Below are 27,554 nucleotides of genomic sequence, written 5' to 3'. Positions count from 1 at the left end.
AACGGTTTTGGGCTCCACATCTCTAGGGGTCCTCTGGGAGGTTCCCACATGTACCAGGTCGAGCGGTTCATCAACATCAGTTCAGCTAAATCTTCTGCTCCAATATGCCTGCCTCCCCTTCTGCTCCCTGCACTCCTGTTTGGCCTCTTTGGGGCTTTAATTTGGCCCTGCTCTGGGATACCAGCCCCATCCTCACAGCTGGGCTCACACTGACTCCTGTCCTGATTTGGCACTGAGCCCCTCCTTCTCTCACTCTCCTGTGGGTCCAGGTGTTCCAGACTGTAGCACAGTAGTGAACCTTTGACGTTCTACCACTGGCAGTTGGGACCTCCCAGCCAGGCCTGTTCCCAGGCACACCTCCTTTGTTACACATGCCTGAGCACACATCTTCATGCTCTCCTATCCAATCCTGCACAAAACCCCATGCTCAGAGAGACAAGTCTCTCTGAGCATGTCCCCCACATGCACACATGCCCAGCCTCCCCCTGGCCCTAAGGATAGGAGCTGAGGTACCTGGAATCTGGAGGGTCCACACTGGAACAGAAGGGTTATCAGTGAGGGGACCACAGGAATAAGGGGAAAACACATGCCCGCACTCAACCCTGATGATCCCAGCCTAAAAGGTGGATCCATTCAGCTGCTCCCAGGAGCAGGAGGAACAGCAGAAATCACTGCACTCTCAGGGAGCTGGGAAAAGGGAGGAGACAAGAGCTGGGCAAGGAAGGAACGGGTACAGGGAGTCTGAGAAGGGAGGAAAGGTCAGGAAAAAGGGAGGTGAAAGCAAAGAGAAGAAGAGGGTAAAATAGGAACTGGGGTTAGGAAGTTATGACTTCTAAGAAGAGGCAGATAAGTGACAGACAGGGCGGCAAGGTGATCGGGTGCATAGGAGTGGCTTCCTAACACTCATTTATCCACGCTGGGCAGGCCAGGGGGCTCCAGGCCTCACCAAGCACAAGGTGAAGATTATCTCCAGAAGGGGCAACTTGCAAGACCAGCAACATCAGGGTGCCCTGACATGGAGAAGGCCATCTGAGGAATTAAGGTCAAGAAAGGGTGGTGAGAGAGGATGAGGTGCTATGGTTGTATGAATGCAGGTATGTGCGTATATGCATGTGGTTCATGTCATGGCTACCCCACTTCCAGGGCTTTAATATTTCTGACAAAGAAAGCTAACTAAACTTGGATTAATTTTGTCAAGGTCAGCAGGAATAGTGGAGAGATTAGAACAGAGCCCTAGCAATCCCAGTCCATGCATAATGAGGCAGGAGTAGAGGTGGACACAGAGACAATCAGAGAAGGGTTTTCTCAGCTCTCTCTCCAGAGGAAACCTAACTCAAGGATGAGTAGCTTCCTGGTTAGCAAATTTCCCCAGCCAGGTGGCAATGGGGAGGGGAGTAGACAGCTCAAGAGAAACTTACCCAATCAGCCTCGTCTCGCTGTCCAAACTAAGGAAAGGCAAACCACAACAAGGACCATTTAGGCTGAGTGGAGACTCAGAAGAATTTCCAACTCCCCCAAGGGCCATTTTTCTGTCCCTTCCACCCAAAGGTCTCTCAGCATGGACGCTAGCCCTGCCTCGTGGCCTTTTAGGACTCATTTACAGAAGAAATTGAAGGACCAAGATTTACCTCCCCGGACCCTCCAGCTGAGCAGGGTTAGGGCTGGGTGACCCTGGATGCCTGGTCCCCACCGATTTCCTGGCTGGCCAATTGTTCACTTTCATAAAATTTATGGATGGCTTTGGATGGAGCCTCATGGGTTTCAGGAGGTCTGAGTTCCCACGATGGGGAGGGAGGGCTGGGGAAGCTGCGGCTCCCAGACTGACTGGCTTTGGGAGAGAATGGGGAAGGAGCACGGGGAGGAAGCACAGGGGGAAGGTTGGAGACTCTGTGGTTGCAGATTCCCCATCTAGAGCTTCTTTCTCCAACCCACTGTGAGTCTCAGGACACCTCACCACTTCCCAGCCTCTGAAACTCCTTCAGGCTGAACAGAGCTCCTCGAGAACTCTGAAGATGATTTCCTTTCTTCAGCACTCTAAAAAGCTTGGTTTCTTCAACTTCTCCCAGTGAAAGAAACAAGGAACTAATGATGTCACTGGGCCAGAGAATCTGCCATGAACCCTCTGTAACAACCCTGTGACTCTGGGCAGTCTCTTCTCCCATCACTCTCTGGCCCTAAACTAGCAATCGTTCAATCCAAATCACAGCAAAACACAGCAAAAACCACCGTTCCCAGCTCGACTCCCAACCTCCAGACACAGTCCCCACAGCTTTGCCAAAAATTCACTATCCCTTTCCCCAAAGACGTTGCCTCAACCCAGAGCTCGCCCCAGCATCTGAAATCTACCCAGAATTCCTGCTCAGCAGCCCAGTCATACACAAGGGGTTGGGTCCATTGAACCCTGCGGAGGGTCTGATTGTGACACTCACACACCTTCAGCCTGAAGGTGCTCTCTGAGTGTGGGGGTGTGGTCAGAACGCAGAAGAAAAGGATAGTTCGAGCACCGATGCGCTGGGTTCGTCTGCCGTCCTGAAACTTGGCACCCTTGAGTTCACATGCTCACCTTTGTGTGCACACACACTCATGAGAAGGCACACATGTACCTCTGGGGCTGGAATAGTACCTGGAGGTCAAGGAGCACTGGCTGGTGTTGTCACCCTCTCCCAGCTGGTGGTCACTGGGATAAAATTCCTCCTCCTCTTCCTCTTCTCCCCTGGGAGTAGCCAGATTGAGGAGGGCAGGTTGAGGCTGGAGCTGGAGCTCTGATCCAGCAGTGAGGCTCAGAGGCTCCCCTCCCCAGGCACACGTAATTCAAGATTCCAATCATCCCGAAAGAGCTCTCACACCTCTCATTTTATCATAAGAGGCCAGCCCTTGCCCCTTTTTATGCTATTTGTTAGGCACTTATTATATGCCAGGCACTGTATTAAGCACTGGGGTAGATAACATCTAATCAGGTTGGACACTGTCACAACTCACAACGTGAATCCCCATTGCTGTTTCCACTAGGCCACACTCCTTCCGATGCAGACACTGGTGATACCCCTGGCTTAAGCAGTATCACCATTCAGGCTATTGAAAGCTCCTTCCTCTCCCAGGGAGAAATACCATCTGGCTCAAGGGCCCTAGTTGTGGAAAAGCTGGTGCCTCTGATGCTATTTGCTGGTGCCTGACTGGAAAAGGCAGCAGAGACACACTGCTCGGCAGGAATAACGCTCTCAAGTCTACCCTTCCGTAACCTTCCATCTTGTTTCAAGTGCAGAAATAAAGATGTTCAAAGCTCTGTCTGAAGTGGGTGTGTGAGCTGGAATACTTTTCTTTTGTCAGCTGGTCCTTGAGTTTATATTTTTAAACCTATTTTTTTGGGGGTGGAGTGACTCACAGAGTGGCTCTCCACAGCTTCATAAAGCCTTTATGTAAATGTGGTACTTTTCTGCTGTAGAGACTCGTTAAGTGATCAGTTAAGTTCACTCTTCTTAAAGGGAAAAGTCTCTAAAGATGATTAGGTGAAGTCAGGCCTTGGATTTGGGACCGCTTCATTTAGATCGTTGAAGAAATGGCTCCGACGTATGGTTGAGAGCATCATCATGGCTTCCTTTGGCACTGTTTGCCTTAGTGGGTTTTGGGGTGCCGCTACGTGCTTTCACTTAGAGCATGGGTCTGGGAGTCAGAAGGACCTGGGTTCTAATTCCAGCTCCATCCCTTGCCTGCTGTAGGTCGTTGGGTAAGTCACTTGATTTCTCTGTGCCTCAGTTACCTCATCCATAAAATGGGGATAAATACTTTGAGCCCCATGTGGGACACGGACTGTGTCCAACCTGAGTAGCTTGGATCTATTCCAGAGCTTAACAGAGTGCCTGGTACGTAGTGAGCACTTAACAAAGACCATTAAAAAACAACTTCTCTAGTCGGGAAAGAAAGATCCGATTACAGAGAGCTAGTGGAGGAAGCAGGATCCGGGCATTTGCTGATAAGTTTGCCAGTTTCAACTGTTTAAGGTACATTGCTTTTGACTATCTTTTAGAAGTCTTACCCTCCATCAGGCTTTCCTGAAAACGAATGTGTTAAACAGCAGCCATGAGTCTCTCTGTCTCTCTCCTCTTTGGGACAGTCTCTATCTCTGGCCTCTTCAGGATGGTAAATAAGAGCATCAGAAGAGGAGACCAAAGAAATGCTCATTACTGGGTCAGACCAAGTCCCCTAGTCCATTTCCTAAGGAAGTATTGTACTCTCCAAGGTGCTCAGTACAGTGCTCTGCATGTAGTTAAGTGCTCAACAAACACCACTGATTAATTGGGTAAAGCTTCTTCATTCCTCAGATCTTCTTGATGGTCCTTTCATTCAGTCATTCATTCATCTATTCAATCATATTTATTGAGCACCAACTGTGGTCAAAGCACTGTACTAAACGCTTGGGAGAGTACAACAGAAACAGGCACATTCCCTGCCCATCCTGTCTGAACCTTCTCTAGCTTTATGATGTCCTTCTTAAAATGTGATGACCGGGCATTTCCAGGGACCGATGTGCCATGGTTTTATATGGAGATAAAACTTGACCTTCTGTTTTGTTTTCTATTCCCTTCCCAATGATAGAGTCTTTGAATGCTACTATATATTGGACCAATAACTTCAAAGAAAGGTAATAAAGTTCATCACCATCTAGTTATAATTAGGATCATTTTACCAAGATACAGCACATGGAAGCCCAGCTTTGTGAAGTCTTCCTGGAATCGATCCCCATCTTTATGGTATTCCATCACCCGAATGAGCTTTGTGATTTTGAGATTTCACTACACATTCCCTCTTCTAGATCACTTAATATACTCTCCCAAGTGCTTAGTATGGTGCTCTGCACAGTTAAGTGCTCAATATACCACTATTGATAGATGTTAAATAAAACCAGTCCTAGTAGAAATTCCCAAGGGACTTTTCTATTTACCTTCCTCTCCTGAAAAATTGTTGTTTATACATTTGTTTTCAACTTTGTAACAAGTTTTCTAACCGTGACAGAGCATTCATTCCAATCCCACGATTACTCAGTTTACTTTTTATTCCTTTAGTATGGAACCCTGTCAAAGGCCTTTTAATAATTTAAATAAGGTTTACTGATTCCCCTCTCTCCACATGCTTGTTGACTCCTTCGAAGACCTCCATCAGCTAAATGAGACATGATTTCCCCTTCTATATGGTCTTTCCCCCTAAAGGTTATAATTTTTCAAGTGCTCCCTTATCCTAAAAGATGGATTCTACTGATATATTGCTCGTTGAAGGCAGGGAGGTGTCTACCAACTCTGACATATTGTACTCTGGATACATATCGATCTCGGTTCTAATCCCCGCTCCACCACGTGCCTGCTGTGTGACCTTGGGCAAGTCATTTAACTTCTCTGTGCTTCAGTTACCTCATTTGTAAAATGGGTATTAAGATTGTGAGCCCCATGTGGGAGAGGGACTGTGCATGACCCAATTTGCTTGTATCCACCCCAGCACTTAGAGTAGTGCCTAGCACAAAGTACTTAATACATACTGCAATTATTATTATTAGTGATGGATTTCACATACTTTGGAGTTCTGCATTTTCCCCTCCAAGATGCTTGGGCAGATGTTCCATTCCAGAAATCTGTTTTTATTAATTTGTTCTAAAACTTCATTTATGGTCCCCACATTTTGATCCAGGTCCTCTGACCAATTTAAGTCATCCCTCACATATAGTGTTTCACTCTTGACCGAGCCCCCATCTCAGTCTTTTCTAAAAGATGACTATCTTGGCAGCACTGTTTCTCCATTGTTTTTCTTCTCCACATCACGTTTCAGAGATGCTAAGTATGTCAAGTTCCACAGCAGCCACCAATGATTTTGCAGGCTTCTTTCATTGGTTTAGGAACATTTATGTATCTTGGCTCTCCTTTTTGGCCAATTTGCATATCTGCCAGCTTCCTCTTAAATGGGCAATCTAATCCCTCTGCTACTGTCCTTTCCTCCAATGCCCCATTTGATTTCCTCTGGACTCTCCAGCATCCCCTAGATTTCGGGTCACCACCCTACCAGATTTGGCACCTAGCACTTTTCTGCACTTCCTGGTTTTCCCCAAGTTTTTGATATTTAAGAATTGCTCAGTGTTAGAGAGAGAACTCACAGCTAGAAGAGGGTGCCTTAAAATCCTTTCAAAACAGGGCAGGTAGAATTGTAAGGAAGTGAGCATGGACTACAGACCCCATGGTGCTTAGGGACTGGTTTCATTTACACTTCCAAGATACTACTGGGGCATTTTGGAAGGTACCAGCTCCTTTACAGTGCCACACTTTTGGGGTGGGAATGAGTTCCCCTTGGGGAGAACTGGGAGAGGAAATTCAGTTGGAGCTTCCTGGGATGTGTGTTTGGGAGTTCAGCTCCTGATTGAGATCATACCATAAAAATTCCATGTGGTAACTGATCTCTGCTTAACCTCAACCTGGGGCAAAAAGGAAGCTAGGGAAGTTAATCTGGGTAAATTTTAGGCTAAACCTCCATTGTGGTATTTCTATTTTTAATCTCTCCTTTTCTTAGTGTGAATTACATCCCAACTTTGGTCGTTATCTTGTTTGGGATTCTGGTCTGGCCATGATTATTGGGGCCTTCAGGGAGCGCTAAATGGATCTTGGCTGGAGCTCTAATACATGTACTGTCCTTGGATCACCCTAAATACATGATGGCCACAATTCCAATCTCATGAAACAAGAATGTCAGAGCCTAAAATCTGCCATCTATTTTTTTTTGTGCCAGTAGCCTGGTACCATTTTGGTTCAGTTGGAGTTTGTCCCTCCACATAATTCCATCTGTCCCAAAAGGTCCCTCAGTTAATAATGCATCTAAACCTCGGGATCATTGTCTCATCTACACCAGGAAGTCCTGGGTGGCTCCCTGGGTGGAACCAGCAGCTTTTCTGAAAAAGTTACCATGGGGATCCTGGAGTCAATCAATAGTATTATTGAGCACATACTGTGTGTAGAGCACTTTACTAAGCTCTTGGGAGAGTACAATGTGATAGAGTTAGTAGGCACGATCCCTGCCCACAAGGCAACTATCAACCTTAATTTGACTCCTGTGACCTCCCTGCTGCCTTTCCCTATGTCATTTGTTCTAATAACCAAAGCGTCTCTCTCCCCTTCTTCCATTTCCCTCTCTGCTCCAAGATGGGCTCTCCAAATCTCACAACCTCTCCTCTCCAAGACTAACTCTCTGTTCTCTAGGTGGACATACACACTTAATCATATTTATTGAGCTCTTACTGTGTGCAGACCACTGTACTAAGTATTTGGGAAAGCACAATATATCAGAGTTGGCAGACACAGATGCGTTCACCTGAGACAGGTGACTAGGCTGTGGGCAGGAAACATGACCACTAAATCTGCTTAGTACAGTGTTCTGCACATAGTGCTCAATAAATACCCTTGATTATTAGTCTCTCCGGGATCCTTCTCTTTTTGCTCTCTGCGGCTTAGGTTCACATTAGAGACGAAAAACCTGGCAGTTACAGAAGGCCTCTAGGGAGGGCTCTGCCACAGTCCTCTGCTGTCTTTACAGACTAATGTTGGAAAAAGCAGCCATTTTCTACCATTCAGGGAAGCTAATGGGAATTTGGCATCCTATAGAGGCATCAGCTGCTCTAAATCAAGACTACAGACCAATGAGCCTTCTAATCAGCTGCTGGATAAGGCAGCTGATAATAAAAGCTTCATAGTCCTTGCTTTTCTGATTCTCCTGAATAGTTTAATAGAGGTCCTCAGCCCAAGATTTGGGCCTTCAATCTGGAGTCAGAACTTCAAATGTTATTCTAGTTTGGTATTTGAAAACCAATTTTTTTAATATGCTACTCAGTTTTCAAATTAAACTAGAATTCTAATGGCCACCTAAGATATCTACTGATATGTGTGACTTTGGGCAAGTCACTTAACTTCTCGGTGCCTCAGTTCCCTCATCTGTAAAATGGGGATGAAGACTGTGAGCCCCACGTGGGACAATCTGATTCCCCTGTGTCTACCCCAGCGCTTAGAACAGTGCTCGGCACATAGTAAGCGCTTAACAAATACCAACATTATTATATGGCTTCAAGACGACCAATCAATTCACTGTTTCTCCAAGTACCTTTTGAATTACTGAACCCAAAATTGAACTATTTACAGTCTTCTGTCAAAAAGTCATTTTGGTCCTGATCGGAGCCCATGGCAGTTCTCCATCCATTAGCAGGAGCCGGGGCCAACCGAAAGTCATCTTCAGGCTCAGGAGACCTAGGGAGGGACCCAGGTAACTCCATCCCAAACTGGGGCCCTGGGGTCCAATGTGGGAAGGTCTCAAAAAAGAGTGACCAATGAGGACTTCCTTTTCCTCAAAAAGTGATCCCTGTGGGCCAGGGGCCACTGGGCCCAGAACCTTATATTTGATCTGGGTGTCTACAATTATCCCTAAACTCAGATGCTGGGAAGAGGTTAGCAAGCTCAAGCAATAAACCCTTAACCAAGGGGAGTTCTGCCCAGCTGAATGCCATATGCCATCCAGTCCCTGAGTTGCGTGTATCTTGGGCTCACTTCCCATAGTCTCCCAGTTACATCCCCCAGCTGCGAGACAATGTCCTCTGTCCCCTTGGTCTCCTCTGAAGCCCCTTTAATCCTCCACACAAACCCTCTATCTCCTCTTCACTATCTGGGTTTCTCCCTGGATTGGCCCCATCTCACTGGAGGTGAAGGGTGCCAAAACACCATCCTTGGAGGCTTCCAGCACTTGGGTTGTCAATCACTGCCACAACAAGCCACATCCCAGAGCAGCACCCTGTAATCTTGGTCAAGCAGCTCGGTTCCCCCTCCACCTTCTGAACTGGGCTTCCCAAGACCGTGGGGAGGGACCTCTCTGGATCTCAGCTGGCTTCCGGTCCACACCACACGATCAACTCGGAAGAAATGGAGAGCCCTTCATGGGCCTGGTATTTCCTGGGCATTTCAATCAGCTACTCTCAGACATGTTGCATTAAGAACCGAATGAAGGTGCAGCAATTAGGGTAGGTCCCCCAACCCGCCAGTGAGAAATGGCAGTGGGATGTTCTCTGGCTCTCAGTTGATCCCAGGTTCCTTCTCTCTTCTGGGAATAGTTATGATCCCCACATGACTAGGGAAGGCTCGGAGGGGGGGTGGGGGTGGCGGTAGCAGAGCCTCCCTATTCTCCACTCTTCCATATTTCCAACCTCCCAAAAAAGATGCCCACTTCTGGGTTCAATCTGGGTAACCAGATCCCCAGAGGCCTCTAGTTCTTGGCCTCCACCTTCCTGCCCCAACTTCCCTAGCTTACTTCCCAGAACCACTAAGAGTATGAATACTTTGCCCTCCCCGGTTCTCTCTCTTTCCATCCTCCCAACAGAGATGCCCACTTCTGGGTTCAGTTTCGGCAACCAGATCCCCAGAGGCGCAATGCCCGGGCTGGGCGGCTCTCTGGGAAGCCACCGGCTCGTTACCTCCGGAAGCTCCTTTCCCCACGTTGGCGAGAGCTGTGGTGGGATCCTTGAAGTAAGCCGTCCGTCTCCAGGGCCAAGCCGTCTTTTCCTTCTCCCTGGGAGGTCCCATCCCCTAGGAATTCCCCATCACTCCAGGAGCCCACGGTGCCGTCTGCTGCCTGGTACCAGATCTCCACGCAAATACTGGTCTGGAAGGAGAGAAGCGGGAGAGATGATAAACACCCTGAAAGAATCCTGGTGAAGGTTCGGATAGCCAGGGCAGCCCTGCTGGCCCCAGGCACTGGGGTCTCTGCCCCAACCCTCCCAGTGAGCAGAGCCAAATAAGCCTTAGAACCAATGCCTCCAATGCCTCAGTCCCTGAAGGGAGAAGGGGTTTAAGGATAGGACTGCTGCTCTGGAATGTACTTCTACTCATCACAACTCCCTCCCTCTTCCCCCAACTCCCTTTCTTTCCTTCCTTGTGCTTTACCTCACCCTGACCTTACGGTATTCAGACTCCATGGGTCAACTCAATCTGCCTACCCAACCAACTTTTCTCAGGCTCTGGAGCCCCATAGAATAGGCTTGCCTGTAGTGAAAGTCTAGGATACTGCCCCAAGCCAACATTTTCTCCTTCCTCAAAGAAGGAACCCATCAACCTCAATGTAATACACCCTGATCCCCTAGGATGGCCAGAGCTATTTAGAGAAGCAGTGTGGCTCACTGGAAAGGGCCCGGGCTTGGGAGTCAGAGGTCATGGGTTCTAATTATCCCAGCTCCATAATCCCAGCTCCACTTGCCAGCTGTGTGACTTTGGCCAAGTCACTTAACTTCTCTGTGCCTCAGTTACCTCATCTGTAAAATGGGGATTAAAACTGTGAGCCCCACGTGGGACAACTTGATCACCTTGTATGCCCCAGCGCTTAGAACAGTGCTTTGCACATAGTAAGTGCTTAACAGATACCACCATTTATTTATTATTTTATTTTATTTTTACCCCAAATGGTGGCAGAGGTAAGAATGGAGTTGGGGAAGAGAGGAAACTAGTGCTGTCAGTTCAGCTTTACTGAGGCCCTGCCTAGGGCTGGTGAAGTGGGCAAACAGGTGAAGAGGCAGAGAGTGTTCTCCATTTTATTCCATCAGATTATTCTCTGGGCTTGGTTTGGCTCCCCTCGATTACCTCAAGGTATCTTTAGAGTTATCTAACCTCGGTGCCAAACATCAGAGTCATCCCAAACATTCAGCTCAAGTGTCCTGGGCCAACTTGCCAAATAATTCAATTCTCCAGTTTTTTCCCCCCACTAGCCCTCTCTCCACCTAGGAGGTAAACTGGGAGTAAAATCACTGGATCGGCATTCTCTCCTCCTTGCCTGGTAAAACATTTCCAGAATCTGTTTGCCTGTCCGATTTGGAGTCCTATTCCAGGGGAGGGTGAAATTCTGGGTTGGAGTCCTGATTTAGGAGCCATGGGCTTCAAATCTGGCTTATGTTTCCTGCTTTTCTCATCACTATAGACAACATCTCCCAATCTTGTCTACTCTGTGACCTTGGCAAACCACTTAACTTCTCTGGTCTTCAGTTACCTCATCTGCAAAATGGGGATTAAGAGCATAAGTCCCATGTGGGTCAGGGACTGTGTCCAACCTGATAAACTGGTACCTATCCTAGTGCTTAGAACGGTGCTTGGTACGTAGTAAGCACTTAACAATTACCATTATTATTATCATCTCATAGGCCCATAACCGTGGCACTATCTTTAACTCATCTCTCTAATTCAACCCACATACTCAATCTGTCACTAAATCCTGTCAGTTCTACCTTCTCAGCATCACTAAAATCCACCCTTTCATCGCCATCTAAACCGCTACTATGCTGATACAAGCACTTATCCCTCCTTGACTACTGCACCAGCCTCCTCGCCTCCTGTCTCTCCCAACTCCAGTTCTTACTTCACTCTGCTTCCCAGAAGATTTTTCTAAAAAAACAAAAAAACCCAGAAACTCTTCAGTCCATGTCTCCCCAGTCCTCGAGAACCTGCAGTGGGTGCCCATTCACCTCTGCAAACAGAAACTTCTTACCGTTGACTTTAAAGCACTCAATCAGCTTGTCCTCTTCTAATCTTCCCTGGCTGATTTCCTGCTACAAGCCAGACCAAAATTTGCTCCTTTAGCTTCAGTTTGCTCACTGTGCCTCATCCATCTCCCCACCAACCCCTTCTTCACATCCTCCCTCTAACCAGGAATTCCCTCCCCCTGCATATACATCAGAGCACCACTCTCCCCACCTTCATAGGCTTATTAAACGTTGGTATTTGTTAAGCGCTTACTATGTGCCGAGCACTGTTCTAAGCGCTGGGGTAGACACAGGGGAATCAGGATGTCCCACGTGGGGCTCACAGTCTTAATCCCCATTTTACAGATGAGGTAACTGAGGCACAGAGAAGTGAAGTGACTTGCCCATAGTCACACAGCTGACAAGTGGCAGATCCGGGATTTGAACCCATGACCTCTGACTCCAAAGCCCACGCTCTTTCCACTGAGCCACGTTATTAAAATCATATCTCCTCCAAGCGGCCTTCCCTGATTAAGCACCTTTTGCCCACTACACCCTCTCCCTTTCTGCATTATCCATGTCCTTAGATCTGTACCCTTTAAGTATTTGATATTCATCCCACCCTCTGAATTTATGTAGATAACCATAATTTATTTATTTTAATATCTGCCTCCCCCATAGACCGAAAGCATCCTGTGGGTGGGAAATTGTCTAGCAATTCTGCTGTACTGTACTCTCCCGAGCGCTTTAGTATAGAGCTCTGAATCAGTAAGCACTCAATAAATACCACTGATTGACTGCCTGAGAGAATCCCCTCTCTGACCTTCAGTGTCCCTAACCAGGATTCAAGGGGCAATTCCAGGCCCGAACAGAAGGGCTGAGATGTTTCCTAGCCATCCTCAGTCTCTTCCTCTGATGCCTTTGGGGAAACTCTGCTCTTCTCTCTATTTCCCCCTTTATATTCAGCAGGGGGCTCTCAGCTACAGGCAGAGAACCACAGTAACTTAAACCAATAATGAAGCCTCCTGTTCTTCCAGCCATTCATGCCCAGGCTGGGTTTGTCTCTGGCTGGAGGGGCGGGGGAAAGAAAGGTATAATCTTGAAGGGAATTGGCTTTTCTCTCTAGATTCCTGTCCCCAAATCTCCTGGCTTTCCCATCTCTTCACTCTAAACCTTCTTCTCTTTTTTGCTTTTTGTCACCCTCTGCCTCCTTCTGTGCCTCTTTTCCTTTTTTCTGAGCCAGATGAGAACTTCACCAAGCCACAAGGAGACCTCCTTCAGGGTGTATAAAGCAACTGGAGGAGGGAGACTTCCTTCTTCCGCCAACCCCAAGCCCATCTTCCTCCAAACGAGGTTCCTGGCCACCAACCAGGCCTTGTGAGGCTCTTTGTCTGACCCTGCTAATATCCCTCCCAGGAAAACTACTTTTTGTTTCTCTTGTCTCTTCTGTAAGCAGCTGAGAAGCCTGTCTGACTGGATTTCTGCACAGGGTCTCTCCTGAGCCAAGGTTCATATTATCATTAATATCACAGAGAAGACAAAGTACAGAGCCAGCACCTTGAAGGGGATGCTGCTGCACTCTCCCCTTTTCTAGCCATATCAACTCTAGAAAGCTCTGAGGTCAACTGACTGCACCCTGGGAAATGTGCCATCCTTTCCTTTTAATAAGGAATACTGCTCCAAGCCCCGGGCTGGTCCCTGGATTCCAATAACTTGAGCTGGGCCTTCAGGGTTCTCTTTTGGATTTTGCCATTGACTTCTCATGAGGTCTCGTTTAAGTTCTTCCCTTTATCCAGTCCTCAGTTTCCTCACCAGAACAACAGAAGTAAATTCGCTGCTCCTTCCTCCAGGCCTAGTGTCAAAGGGGAGGACGGAGAGGGATCTAAATCTGGCAGCAACCTTATGGCGAGATGGTGAGTTGGTGACAAGGGGTGGAAGGAGGAAGAAGGCCCACATGCTTGTTTTCTTGGTTGCAAAAGTAATGCTGGAGATCAACAGGCAAGGGCCTACCTTAATGGTGGAGTTGTTCTCATCAATCAGAGTGTCAGTCACCTCCAAGTGGCCCTCTTCCACCACCTTCTGCAGCACCATACAGAAAGTCCCGATGATCCTGGAAAGAGCAAGAAGTTTGAGCCAGATGTGACAGGAGGTTACTTCAGGTTGTGATGAGGCTGGAAGAGAGCCAGCCAGATGCTTTGGCCTTGTTGGGGACGGTGGCTCTGATGTACTTTAGGATTTATTAACTATATCGTACAGAAACTCAACTGCCACCAAGGAGGAAAGGCAGGAGAGTCGAGCATGGTGGATGTCCCCTGGTAGGAAGCTAGGAAAGGTAGATGTTCCCACCTTTCTCTGCATCTGCCATCCTCTCTTTTACTGTCTCCTCTGTGCATCATCCTACTCTTTCTTGCCTTTTCAGTCTCCTCCTCCCCATTCTTCCCCCAACTCTGAACTCCCAGAATCTGATCTCTTTAAACAATTGTGGCAGCTGCATGAAATGGGTGTATTTCTTAAAAGGATTTTTTTTCTATAGAAAATTATTCTTTTCAGGATGTGCAGGAGTGGCACTTAAGGTTAGCAATCTTTATTGCACCAGAGAGGACCAATGTTTCCGGAGTAATGTTCTACTATTCCTGCCGCTTAAGTCCGTACGGCTATCTGATCCACAGACTGTATTCTGGGCTTTTCCACACCCACAGCCCTATTCTGCTGTCTCCCTGGGCAATCCCCAACATTCTCCAGAGATCGTGGAGGCCAGTGGAAGGAAAAGAGGGGAGCAGTGCGGAATCACCAGCACCTTTGGGAAACGGCTGGCCGGGTCCATCAGGAAACACCCATAAGGACCCACTCTAAGGGTAAAAACACCCCGTCATAATGACCTCAAAAGTGCCCTCAAGTCCTGGGTAGCATGTGGGGTGGGAACTAGCTGGGAGTTGTAAATGCTGCTTCAGAATAGAAGTGATTAATATTCAAAATGAACACCGCACTCAGAGCCGGGGTAGAAACAAGATAATCAGGTTAGGCAGAGCCCCTGCCCCATAACGGGATCACAGTCTAAGCGGGAGGGAGAACAGGATTTTTATCTCCATCTCGCAGTTAAGGAAACAGAAGCACGGGGAGTTAGGTGACTTTCCTAGGGTCACACAGCAGGCAAGTGGCAGAGCTGGGATTAGAGCTCTGGTCCTCACTCCCAGGCCCATGCTCTTTGCCCTAGGCCACACTGTTACTATAGGCTAGCATAAACTGTGGTCGACTTCTATTCAACATTATTTCTAAAAGCCCACTTTGAGAAGAACTCTTTTTTTTTTCTGACGCCCATTTCACTGTAATAAAATGTCCCTCGTTTAAAGGAGAGGGTCTGTGAGGTTGAGAACAGGGCAGCACCAGGGGGCAGTGTGGAATGTTGCCCTGCACATGCTCAGAATAGGATTTGGCTTCACCATCAAAATACCAGTAGAGTGATCTTGATGGTAAATTCATTCAATAGTATTTATTGAGCGCTTACTATGTGCAGAGCACTGTACTAAGCGCTTGGAATGTACAATTCGGCAACAGATAGAGACAATCCCTGCCCAATGATGGGCTCACAGTCTAACTGGATACTTACCTTGCTTCCCCATCTTGAAAATAATCATTTCTGTGAGGGCAGAAACTATGTTGCCCCATTGTACTATAGCACCCATGAACTATAATCTTCCAATTTTGAATTATGGAAACCTGTCTCCAAAAAAGGAGACAGGGTTGGAAAAAAAAATTTGCCTCAGCAATCCACTTGAGGGACAGATCTAGATAGGCCTTTCACCCTTTTTGGCCTCTCCTTTTGGGCTGAGGCTCTCCAAAGAGCCACCGGGCCCAGCTGGACCAATCTTGCAGGTCCAGACCTTGCCCGATGTCCCCTCAGGCCCTAAGAGAGCTGGGTTGGGCCAGCTCAGAATTGGACCCAAATGGGCTCAGGCCAGATTCAGAGACCCCCTACCCTCAGGCATAACGGCCTTCCCACAGAGGCTGAGGCATCACCTGTTAAGAAGTGAAGCCAGGCCCACCTCAGTTCAGCCGCTGGGCATTTCAGAGATCAGATGCTGTGATCTGGAGCTGGGACTCAGATTTCTGGCCCATGCAGGGCTCTTCACTGGGCTCCCCCAACTGAAGTTCTGACTTGGGGCTGGCACAGTTGCTGCCCTCTACACTGTAAGCTCCTTGTGGGTAGGGAACCTGCCGAACAACTCTGTTATATTGTAATCTCCCAAGTGCTTTAGTTCCATGATATAGACTGTAAGCCCAGAGTGGGCAGGGATTGTCTCTATTGCTGAATTGTATTTTCCAAGGGCTTAGTACAGTACTCTGCACATAGTAAGTGCTCAATAAATATGACTGACTGATCTGTAAGTGCTCAATAAACATGATTGATTGATTGACAGAAGCTGGGGTCACTCAACTCTTGTCTCATACCAGATTCTCCTGCCCCAAAGCAGCCCAGCTAACCCCCACGTTGCCTTCCACTCTCTTCTCACAACTCTGCTAATTTAGTATCATCTCTCCTGGCCTCATTCCCCAAAGCCCCTTGCCTTTTTCAGTCTCTCAGGAGAGGGGCCTGGGAAGTGCCTACCTAAAAAAGTCACTGACAAAGGGCAAGATGCCCAGATGGGATTAGGTTCCTAGATTATTAGATGGGTGGAGAGCGATGCCTAAGGCAAACAGGCTGGAAAAAAGACCCACCACAATGAGGTTGCAACCCAGCCCCATGGAGGCTTCAATAATTCAGGTTGCTTCCTCCAGGAGTTGATATTGAATGGCTGTGGCTGGACCACTTTGTGCCTTGGGCATTCTCCCTGGGACTCCTGCCTGGTTCAGGAGCGGGCACTCAGAGGCAGTGGGAATTCTGAGTCGTCAGGGACGGCAATGTGCAGAACTACTGGAGTTGGAGATAAGCCTCCGGACCCACTGGCACCCGTGGGACCTGGTCTCTCCATTCCCCTCCCTTCTACTTTATTCCCTTTGAGCATGAGATAGGATAAGCATGTGACTGCGGGCCCTGTCTCTTGGGTCTCACTTCCAAAGCGTGGCGCAGTGGAAAGAGCACGGGCTTTGGAGTCACGGCTCATGAGTTCGAATCCCAGCTCTGCCACTTGTCAGCTGTGTGACTGTGGGCAAGTCACTTAACTTCTCTGGGCCTCAGTTCCCTCATCTGTAAAATGGGGATTAAGACTGTGAGCCCCACGTGGGACAACCTGATTCCCCTGTGTTTACCCCAGCGCTTAGAACAGTGCTCTGCACATAGTAAGCGCTTAACAAATACCAACATTATTATTATTATTAACTCTGATTTCAGCTCCCTGATGTGGCTGTAGGAGAGTTGATCTATGCCTCAGTTCCCCTATTCAGGTTTCAAGGTCAGTCTCATTCTGCCATATTTTCCCTCTGTCCTCTTTGGAGAGGAACTAAACAATCAGGAGTTGTCTAGGGGTCTGACAAACCTCTCCTATCCTGTTCCAGGCAGAGTCTCCCCCATTAGTGGGAGTAAGGCAGCAAGCTACATCCCCAGGTTGCCCATCACCTCCTCAACCCTTTCCACCCTCTGCATCTCAGAGGTGGCATGACACACTGCCAGCTTTTTGTTCCAAATCTGAAGAGGGCGCTATAGGAGACACCCCCCAACGACTCTTTAAGCTCCCCTCCTCTTTGGTCTCTCTAACTTCACCCTCTTCCCTCGCTAGGCCCAGAGAAGATGGGGTTAGTAGGGCACCCAATGTAGCTAAGATGGTGTTATTAGAGAACCTAATGTAGCTTGGCAGATTTTTGGCTTCCAGTGAACTCTAGACCAGACCAGTTCAACTTGCACCTCTGCTCTTACCCAAACCTTCCTCAGATTTCATCTCCTTCATGAAGTCCTCCTGCCTCGAGTTATTTCTGCTTATTCCCTTTCCTCTCAACTCAAACTTTTCTCCTCCTTTGTCATCATGTCTAATTACTTCCACTCAGGACTTGCTCCCTCCCCCTCCAGTCCCTGTAATCACCCCCAATCCTCCAGTTCCCTTGGACTACCTGTAATAATAATAATGTAATAATGTTGGTATTTGTTAAGCGCTTACTATGTGCCGAGCACTGTTCTAAGCGCTGGGGTAGATACAGGGTAATCAGGTTGTCCCACGTGAGGCTCACAGTTAATCCCCATTTTACAGATGAGGTAACTGAGGCACAGAGAAGTTAAGTGACTTGCCCACAGTCACACAGCTGACAAGTGGCAAAGCCGGGAGTCGAACCCATGACCTCTGACTCCGAAGCCCAGGCTCTTTCCACTAAGCCACGCTGTAGACAGGGCTGGATAAACTCAATGGCTCAAGAACTCAGTGGCTCAAGACGCTGATGCCCAGGGGCCCCAGGTTAAGTGAACACCCCATAGTGAGAAACAGCATGGCCGAATGGAAAGAGTACGGGCCTGGGGGTCAGAAGACCTGGGTTCTAATCCTGGCTCTGCCACCTGTCTGTTGTAAGACCTTGAGCAAGTTGCCTTTGATCATCATCATCAGTATTTGAGTGCTTACTGTCTGTGCAGAGCACCGTACTAAGTACTTGAGGGAGTAGAATACAATTCAGGTGGCAGACATTTCCTGCCTACAACAAGCTTACAGTCTAGAGGGGAAACAGGCATTAATATAATGTATAACATACAATTTAAAGATACGTTCTTCTATCTTATGTACTTCTAAGATACACGCCTCAGTTACCTTATCTGTAAAATGGGGTTTAAGACTGTCAGCCTTATGTGGGACCCAAACTGTGTCCAACCTGATTAGCTTGTACCTACCCCAGGACTTTGTACAATGTCTGACACATAGTAAGTGCTTAACAAATGGCATTTTTTAATAAAACTTGTGCCCCCTGAGCTGTGCCTGCTGCTGCCATGGCTCCAATCCCCAATTCCCCTGTATCCATACTTACTTGTTGCTGAAGACTTTGCTGTAGTTGAATATCTGTATCTCCAGCATCTCATCGCCATCAATGTTGCTGGCGACCGGCCACCGGAAGGTCTGGAGGAGACAGGAGGAGTTAGGATGATCTGCGGTAAGAATGGCAGGATGAGGTCTTTTGGGGTAGAGACTAAGTCTTGGGGTATGTTTTTAGGCCCTCTGTCCCAGGGCTTTTCCTGCACTATAGGTTTTTGATGCCTTGTCCTCCCATAATAATAATTGTGGTATTTCTTAAGCACTTACTATGTGCAGGCACTGTACTAAATGCTGGGGTGGAGAGGAGCATATTGGGTTGGATATAGTCCCTGTCTCACATGGACTCACAGCCTAGGGGAAAGGAGAACGGGTATTGAATCCCTATTTTACAGAGGAGGAAACTGAGGCACAAAGAAGTTAATTGACTTGCTCAAGGTCTCACATAACTGGCAAGTGGAGAGCCAGCATTAGAACTCAGGTCCTCTGACTTCCAGGCCCATGCTCTTTCCACTAGGCTGAGCTGCCTCGCAATCAGTGGTATTTATTGAGTTCTTACTGTGTGCAGAATAGTGAACTAAGTGCTCGGGAAAGTACAGTACAACAGAGTTGGCAGACACGAGCCCTGCCCACAAGAAGTTTGTAGTCTATGAGGGGGGGAAGATATTAAAAAGGTCTCTCACAGCACGCAAAGAGTGGATGGGATGGGAAATTACCAGCAGTAAAAGCAAAGTGCCTTCAATTGGGTGACCATATTTTCTAGGAGATTATTTTTCTTTTCAGTATTTCAGCAACATAGAATCTTTAAAAGGGACACTTTGGCATCCAAAAAGCATGCCATAACTCCATCAAAAGGTGGAGTTTGGTGGAGGGGGATGGAACATGCACTCAAATTTGAAACCATTCACAGATGCTGATTTTCACTAACAAAATGTCTTTAGAATGCATCGGTCTGCATGTTTGAGGCTACTCTGGAAAGATCTCTATTTCCGCAAGATAGACTTTAGATAAAACAAACACTTATTATGCTGGATCAAGCATGTTCTGAAAATTCACAGGCAGTGGTGCATTAGATCACCTGTCCATTCCTTGGCAGTGGGCGTTAGGGGAAATGAGCCATAAACACAAGAGAATTTCATAAGAAAATGGAAAAGAACTCTCCACTATTACAACCTGAGAAGCAGCGTGGCGCAGTGGAAAGAGCACGGGCTTTGGAGTCAGGGCTCATGAGTTCAAATCCCAGCTCTGCCACTTGTCAGCTGTGTGACTGTGGGCAAGTCACTTAACTTCTCTGGGCCTCAGTTCCCTCATCTGTAAAATGGGGATTAAGACTGTGAGCCCCACGTGGGACAACCTGATTCCCCTGTGTTTACCCCAGCGCTTAGAACAGTGCTCTGCACATAGTAAGCGCTTAACAAATACCAACATTATTATTACCAAAATGGTGGATAGCACAGTGTTGTTTCCTACTGTTGAGGCCTTAAAGATATTCTGTTTGGGGTCTTCAGACAGCACTCTGCACCCTTTCTCCTTGCTAGCTGTCTTTCAATGCTTGCCGCTGAGCACGGGGAGACCGCCCAAGAGAGTGTGGATGTTTCAGTGCCAGCCATCACCCCTAATGTAAAAACAACTCAAGCCCATTGTACTGCTGGTGGTACAACACACCTTTCCCCTCTTAACTATTGGTGCCTGAGAAAAGCTCACCCAATCAATCAACAGCATTTGAGCACTTACTGTGTGCAGAGCACTGTACTAAGTGACTAAGAGAGTACGATAGAATTAGACTAACCCTTTCTTGCCTTCAAGGGCTCTACAATGTCAACAGGAAGACAGACATGAAAATAAATTACAGAGAAGAGGAAGTGATAAAATAGACAATATGTCTACGTAAGGGCCACAGGGGTTCTGAGGTTTAGGTAGGGCGGAAGTGCTGAAGGGGCATCTGGGGGATGCAAAGTGGAGGGATTAGAAATTGATCAATCGTATTTCTTGAGCGCTTGGGAGATTACAAGACAACACTATAAGATATATTTCCTGCCCACAATGAGCTTACAGCCTAGAGGGGAAAAACCTCCTGGGGGAGATGGGAGTTCTGAAGAAGAGATGAAAAGGTGCACTAATATATTTTCATGGACACAAGGGGCAGATGTGGAAGAGATTCTCTCCCAAAGACAATCACAGATGCAGACTTCGCATCGACAGCATCTTTTTGGAACCAAAGGACGACTGAACCCCCTGGGGCACAGGCTCTTCTTTAAAGAGTCTCACTGTGGCAGGGATTTCCCCCAGGAGGTACTCTGCCAGTGTTTGCACATTGCCTTTGGGGAAAACTGAGGTGTAGAGAAGTGAGGCCACACTGCAGGCAAAAGGCAGAGCCCGGATGAGAGGCCAGGTCCCTGGATTCACAGTCCTGTGCTCTTTCCGTTAGGCCACGCTTCTTCTCAACAGCATTTTGTGTGTCCTACCTCCCACACCTGTCCCCAGTACTTATTTTAACCCCCCATCCAGTTAGGTTGGGGCACATTCCAGGGGGTTCCTTCCTACCCCACTCCATCACCTCTGCCACCAAGGAAGATGAAGGTTAAGTCACTGGGCCCCCTGCTTCAAGGCAAATAGAGTCTTTGTCACGTTCTACATCCCTGAGGTGACTCTAGCCTGGTTAATGGTGGAGAAAAAGAAGACAGTTAACACGAAACAAGCTGGTGAAAGTCCTCGAGATGGATTCTGAAGCAAGGGGGAAAATTTAAGAAGGGGAATTAGACGATTCTATTCTGGAAGTCTGGGAAGTACCCTTCTGTGGGAGCCTGCACCTCATCAGGCAGCTTCTAGGCCTGAAGGAAGGGTTTTGCAGATTAGCTCAGTGAGCTACCAGCAGGAGGACTGTACAGTAATTTCCTTAATGATGATGATGTTATTGTGCTGTGGGGAAATAAGACAAACTTCATGAAAAGATGGCTGATATGCCATAGTGGGAAAGGATCCGGGGAATAGGAAACCCAAAACTTTTTCTTCGTTCTAACTTTTCTGGTCTTTCACTGAAATTGAGAAACAGAAAACAGGATGGGGCAAGAGATGGTAGTTATATTGCTTTACTTTAAGAGGGATTGTTTTAAAGACAAAAAAGTTTAAGAGAAGGAAAAGAACAGATTATAAAAGTCAGATTATAATGGTAGTTATGCTGCAGGGATTTTCACTGAACCAACAGGAAAATCGTGTATAAGGAGATCTCGAAGTAAAATTAAGCTGGGTATTTTTGTATGAGTTATGAAAAATAAGCTCAGGTATAGTTGATGTTGGAGGTCACAGTTCAGGAGGAGTGAGGCTAAAACATGTCCATTATCCATTTGGTGTTGCAGGGGGAGGAGGGAGAGGAACCCAGAATAGGTGACTGGCTTGGGCCCAAACATTTTTGGATGTAGCCTGTGCTTTTTTCCTTGAATGTATGAAAACAGCTGGTTTCTGGGGCACAGCTCAGCTTTGAGACTGAGTGGCTGTGGGGGAAATGGGGAGGAGGTTCAAGGGGAAAGGACAATAGGAGGTGAGGAGATATGAGTCCTCAAAAATTTGGTCCTGGAGGTCAAAGCCAGGAGCCTCTGAATAGCTGTTTGGTGATGGCAGAGGCTGGGCCTCTTAAAAATTAACAGAAAAACAAAAACCTCCTCCCTCCTATTATCTTTTCTTAAACTAGGTGTTTGCCTTCCTATACTGTTGACATAACATTTAAGGAGCATTATTTGGGTGCTTTTCTTTTCATCAGCAGGGATACTGGAACCTCCTTCATGTGCATTCCTCCCCACTTCCCCCCATTCTGAATTCTAGTTAGGCCCCTGTGGCTCTCCAGGGTATAAAACCCACCAGGGCATGGGCTGGACTCACTCCGGGCTATTCTCCAGTTTCCTCCTTTCCTCTTCTAAGGTAGTGGATTATGGTGTCTCCGTGTATGTGGTTGTTCCAGGACACTGCTGAAACTAAAAACGCCAAGGTCCAGGCTCCCTTCTAGTCCCAATCAAATCTGAGCTGGGTCTTTGACCTACGAGTCAGCTCGGACTAGGCCAGGGCAGGCTGGGCCCAGCTACTCACTTGGACTTCGGTGGGACCCGAATTCAGTTACCACAGACTGGGGAGAATGTATCATCAAAGACAGACCATATGGGGATTTAAAAAAGAATGATTGTAAGTGTCAAGTTTGAAAATTCCAAATGCAATAGCAATGCCAGTGTTAGGGGCAGGTCATCCCTAAGACCCTTCTTTGGTAGAGTCTATAAAGAAATTTGAGAGCAAGTAAACCTCCGAAATCGCAATCGTGGATAGGATAGGGAAAGGGCAGATTATGAAAGAAAGTTAAATTAGATATTTAAATACACGGTAGCTATGCTGCAGCGATTTTCACCGAACCAACAGGAAAACAGTGTATAAGATGATTTTGAAGTAAAATTACGCATAGATGAGTATCTGCATATGAGTTATGAAAAATAAGTGAGAGCCTGAGTGTAGCAAGTGAACCTCAAAAATCTCCAATATGACCAAGACAGAACCGATGCTCCTCTCCAAGGGGTCAGATCGCTGCCGCCGGCAGGGCTGACGACCGAAGCCGAGGGCACGCATTCACACAGGGCGGCAGTTTTGGTGGGTGGTGGGGAGGAGAGAGATGGAGCGATAAAAACGACAATTTAATCTCCAGTGATGCGTCATCTTCCACTGGGGAAAATCTTAAGATTTTATATAGCAGTTTTACATTACGAGTTGCTTGTGACTCAATCGTTATTAATGGTTCTTAAAAGTAGGCAACCGCATATAGCTTTGATAATAGTGCAAAAGTGAGGGGGGCGACAGGGAAGGAGAGGGACTAGAATAGTGTTCTGCACAGAGGGGGCATCTTCCCCAAAACCTGAAGACCAAGGACTTCTCAAACTCTGGCCAGGAACCAAGCTGGCTTCTCATAGAAACCAACTTATAATCGTCATCGACGACAACACGCTACTCCTTCTGCCCTAGTGGAAAGAGGCTGGACCCGGGAGTCAGAGGACCTGGGATGGGATCCCAGCTAAGCCACTTGCCTATGTGATCCTGGGCGAGTCACTTAGCTTCTCTGTGCCTCAGTTTCCTCATCTGTAAAATGGGGAGTCAATACCTGTGCTTCCTCCTACTCAGTCTGTGAGCCCCATGTGGGACAGGGGCTGTGTCAGACCTGATTATCTTGTAGATACCCCAGTGCTTAGTAAAGTGTTTGGCATATTGTCAGCATTTAACAAATTATCATCATCATTATTATTTTCACTATTATTATTCCTTTCTAGGTGGGGCCACGGGTTGAACGGGTTCTTTCCCATACAGCCCATGGATAGTCTGTTTTCTAGAGTGTGACTGTGGCTATTCCATCTAAGAGATCCACTGGAAAACACGAAACCATAAAACTGGTACAAAGCTAGGATATGATCAGAAAGACCTTACTTTCTGAAATCTGAGGTCCCATGGCAGTCCCTACTGGGGGGAAATGTCCATAGTCACGTTTCTGCCAGGCCTTTTTCCCTCCTCAATGAGCACTAGAATTTGGTGCCCAAACTCCATTCAGGCACACAAAGTGGATGGTGTGGCCTAGGGGATAGAGCACAGGCCTGGGAGTCAGAAGGATCTGGGTTCTAATCCCGCCTCTGCCAAATGTCCGCTGTGTGACCTTGGGCAAGTCACTTAATTTCTCTATGCCTCAGTTCCCTCATCTGTAAAATGGGGATTAAGACTCTGATCCCAATGTGGGACAGGGACTAAACCGATTACCTCGTATCTATCCCAGCACTTAATACAGTGCCTGGCACATAGTAAGCACTTAAACCATAACTATTATTATTATTCTGAGAATCTCCAATGAGTTTATTAAAAGGAAAGCTGCATATGTTGACATGGCTTACCAAGCTTGGCCACATAAACATCTATATAGACACGACCAGGCACATATAAACATATCTTTCAGATATGCACCCCATTCGCACACAAATGCATACATATAGTAACATATATATATTATAGGGTGCTCCCCGTATCTCTCTCTCTCTCTTTCCCACTTTCCTCTCTCCTCCAGTTCTAACAGCCTCTGGGTTGGAAGGTGCAGGTCAACCTGAAGATCTCAGGTTTTGGCCTCTCAGAAAGAAGATACCCTACCAAGGGCTCTGCTTTCATCTATTGTTGTAGTAGGAATTGTCTTTCCACCACAACAGGGTCTTCCCAACTCAAGTTCCCCATCCTGGCCCTGAGCCACCACTCCTTCTTAGGAGTCTGCTGTGGATCCTCACCCCCACAGAACTTATGTATATATCTTTAAATTACATACTATAAATTACTTATTTTATCTCCCCCTCTAGACCGTAGGCTCGCTGTGGCAGGGAACGTGTTTGACAGCTTTAGTGTACGGTACTCTCCCAAGTGCTTGGTGCAGTGTGCTGCACATAGTAAACATTCAATAAATACCACCGACTGACTGATTGATGCAGGAGGGAGTGGACACGTCTTGAGGATCTCTGGGGGTTAAGAAAATAGGAGCTTTAAGCTAGGCATTAGTAGTGGACCTTCCACCTGGGTGTATCACAAGAGGTGGAAGCTGCTGGTGAAGGGCATCTCACCCCAAGGTTTTAGACCACCCCAGGAGATCTGCTTTACTCTTGGTGTCAATTGGGCCCTTATCACCTCTAGTTTATTTTGGAGAATTGGGCCCACTCCCAGGTAAGTTCCAGGGTGGACCCAGCTAGATTTGAACTCCCGTGGCTGTTCCGGACTGCTCTGGCTTCTGGACAAGGGGATACTGGATGCCATTCATCCCAGCATGCACCTCAGATGGCCTACAGAATATTCTGGACAATGAAACTACCAGCTGCTAAATGGGCACGGTGTGTTCATAGTTTCCAGCCTCTAAGGGTTTTTTCACAGGTTTTGGACAGTGGAAGCCCCCAGTCCTGTCCCTTCATCACCCCTTCTATCCACTCTCTAGAATCCACAGTTCAGCAGGCTCTACTCCCTGGTCCATTTCTGGGATCTGGGCTCAACTGTGAGTGCTTGAATCTTCCCTCCCTCATTGTTCAGAAGGAGAAACTGAGGCATGAGGAGACCTAGAGAAGCTGTACTATAGCTGAGATTCCTTTCTCAATAGAACCAGAGTCTAGGGATGGGAGGAATAGGAGCATGCCATGAGTCTCTACCTGTAATCCAACATCTTCTTCCATCAATCCAGACAGGCTGTCAGCTTAACTAAGCCCTTATGACAGACTTAAGACAGGAATTATGAAGATTATTCATAATTAATTAAGGCTATGGCCTGATCAGGCCTAGGTATCACGGCCCAGTGAAAAGAGCACAGGCCTGGAAATCAGATGATCTGGGTTCTACTCCTGGCTCTGCCAATTGCTTTCTGTGTGACCTTGGGCAAGTCACATAACTTCTATTGGTTTCAGTTTCCTCAACTGAAAATGAGGATTAAATACCTGTACTTCTTCCTTAGACCATGAGCCCCATGTGAGACAGGTTTTCTGTCCAACCTGATTAATTCATATCTACCCCAGTGCTTAGAGCAGTGCTTACACATAGTGAGCACCAAAGCTGCATTAATTTGTGAAGAGTTGGCAAGTCTGCTCCTAAAGGAGAGGGAGAATAGCCGGTCACCACAACAGTCCTTTGGGGAGGACACCACTGGGCAGAGCTCTTTTGGAGGCTGGGAGTCAGGCTATCTGGGCATCTCCAACTTTACTTGGTCCCATCTCCTTCCATTTTGGCAGAAGCCTCTGAGCAGGTGGGAAGAGCACAGTGATTCCCAAATCTGTATTTTATACAAATCCACATCTGCCACTCTCGGGAGTCACCACCACCAGCAGCAAGTGTTCTCAAGCTTGCCACATAGAGGACTGAGTCCTAGGCTGTCTCACACTCAGTCACTACCTCCTTCCCTGCTTCAGGTTGCTTGGACAATGCTTATATAAAGCCTGAACTCCTTACTCTAGACACCTAGACCCCATCACCTGCCTCTCATCTGTCCTGTCGTCTCCTCGATCAAAATTTCTGTTGGCTCTCATCATCCAGTTTCCTGTCCCCTGCACTTCACATCTTCTTCCACACCACTCTCTTCTTGGAGCAGCTTTCTTCTCCACATTCACCAAGATCCACCCCATCCACTTTTCTAGGGACCCACCCACCAGAGGTCTTCGTGGGTTGGGCTGGATCCCCAGAAGATGTGGCCACATTTGTGAAAATTCCCCCACTTCCCTATAAATCTGGGCTCAGAATGGTTTCAACTCAAAACAAGGGTCTCAGTAAAGCTCCTAATCAACAGTGTGCTAGTGGCCATTCATCTCACTGGCAGCTCGCTTTCACAGAGCTAGCAAGAGCCCCAGCAACACCTCCCAAGCTCAAGAAGAGAGGCAGAACTCAGATGATTCCCCCAAGGAGTACTCACTTGGTAGGCAGTTCCAGAGTTCTCACCATTCGGTCAAGTTCTGTTCGAAATAGGACTTGGAGGGAGACTTTTCCCCAGCCTATGCCCAGGTAGGAGCTGTCCCTGAGGAGGCAGGGAGTGGGGTGTTGTGGAGCAGGGAGAAGGGAACTGGGGGAAGTTCCTAATTGAAGGGAATTGGCCGACAGGCTCACAGGATTTGGTCCTGTGCAATATCTGCTCCATCAGCCCATCATCTCCTAAGAACAACGTGGTTTTCCTTCAACTTCTGGGGCTGCATATTCCTGCCAGCGGGACTCCATAGGACAACAAACATTTTGGCTTCCTTGGTGCCTCCCAAGTCCTAGCAATAGCTCCTTTTTGGCATGATCCCTCCTTCATTCAAATCATTTAGTAAGCACCTCCATGGTGGGGAACTGAGGTCCTGTAGGCTCCCCGATCCCCCAAAAAGAGACACTCTTGGAAGCTCACTGACTGAGAGAAGAGACCACCTAGAAAAGGGAATCACTAGTACCAAAACCCACCACCCTGCTCAGTGAAAGCATCTTACCTCATCAAACTCAGCTTCATCCTCACAGTTCTCCAACACCCTTGAGAAAAAGGAAAGCCCTGTGGGAGGGAGAAAGGAAGCTTTAGAATCAAAGCTGTTGAAAACATCTTGGTAGAAATG

The 27,554-nt window shown here is 47.4% G+C and overlaps 1 protein-coding gene across 6 annotated transcripts in view; it reads right to left on the bottom strand.

Moving 5' to 3' along the window:
• OTOF (otoferlin) overlaps positions 1–27,554 on the bottom strand; it is a 79,149-nt gene that overhangs the window by 45,651 nt on the left and 5,944 nt on the right. For all 6 annotated transcript variants that reach the window (XM_029071923.2, XM_039913187.1, XM_039913189.1 and 3 more), the window contains exons 2-5: positions 27,435–27,493; positions 18,452–18,540; positions 13,523–13,622; positions 9,482–9,669 (exon numbers count right to left, since the gene is read on the bottom strand). In XM_029071923.2, the coding sequence (XP_028927756.1) occupies positions 9,482–9,669; positions 13,523–13,622; positions 18,452–18,540; positions 27,435–27,493 (436 nt within the window). The remainder of the gene's footprint in view (positions 1–9,481; positions 9,670–13,522; positions 13,623–18,451; positions 18,541–27,434; positions 27,494–27,554) is intronic.

Source organism: Ornithorhynchus anatinus, chromosome 9 (genome assembly GCF_004115215.2).
Source record: "Ornithorhynchus anatinus isolate Pmale09 chromosome 9, mOrnAna1.pri.v4, whole genome shotgun sequence".
Classification (NCBI taxonomy): Eukaryota; Metazoa; Chordata; class Mammalia; order Monotremata; family Ornithorhynchidae; genus Ornithorhynchus; species Ornithorhynchus anatinus.
This window is presented reverse-complemented; position numbering and strand designations above follow the sequence as displayed.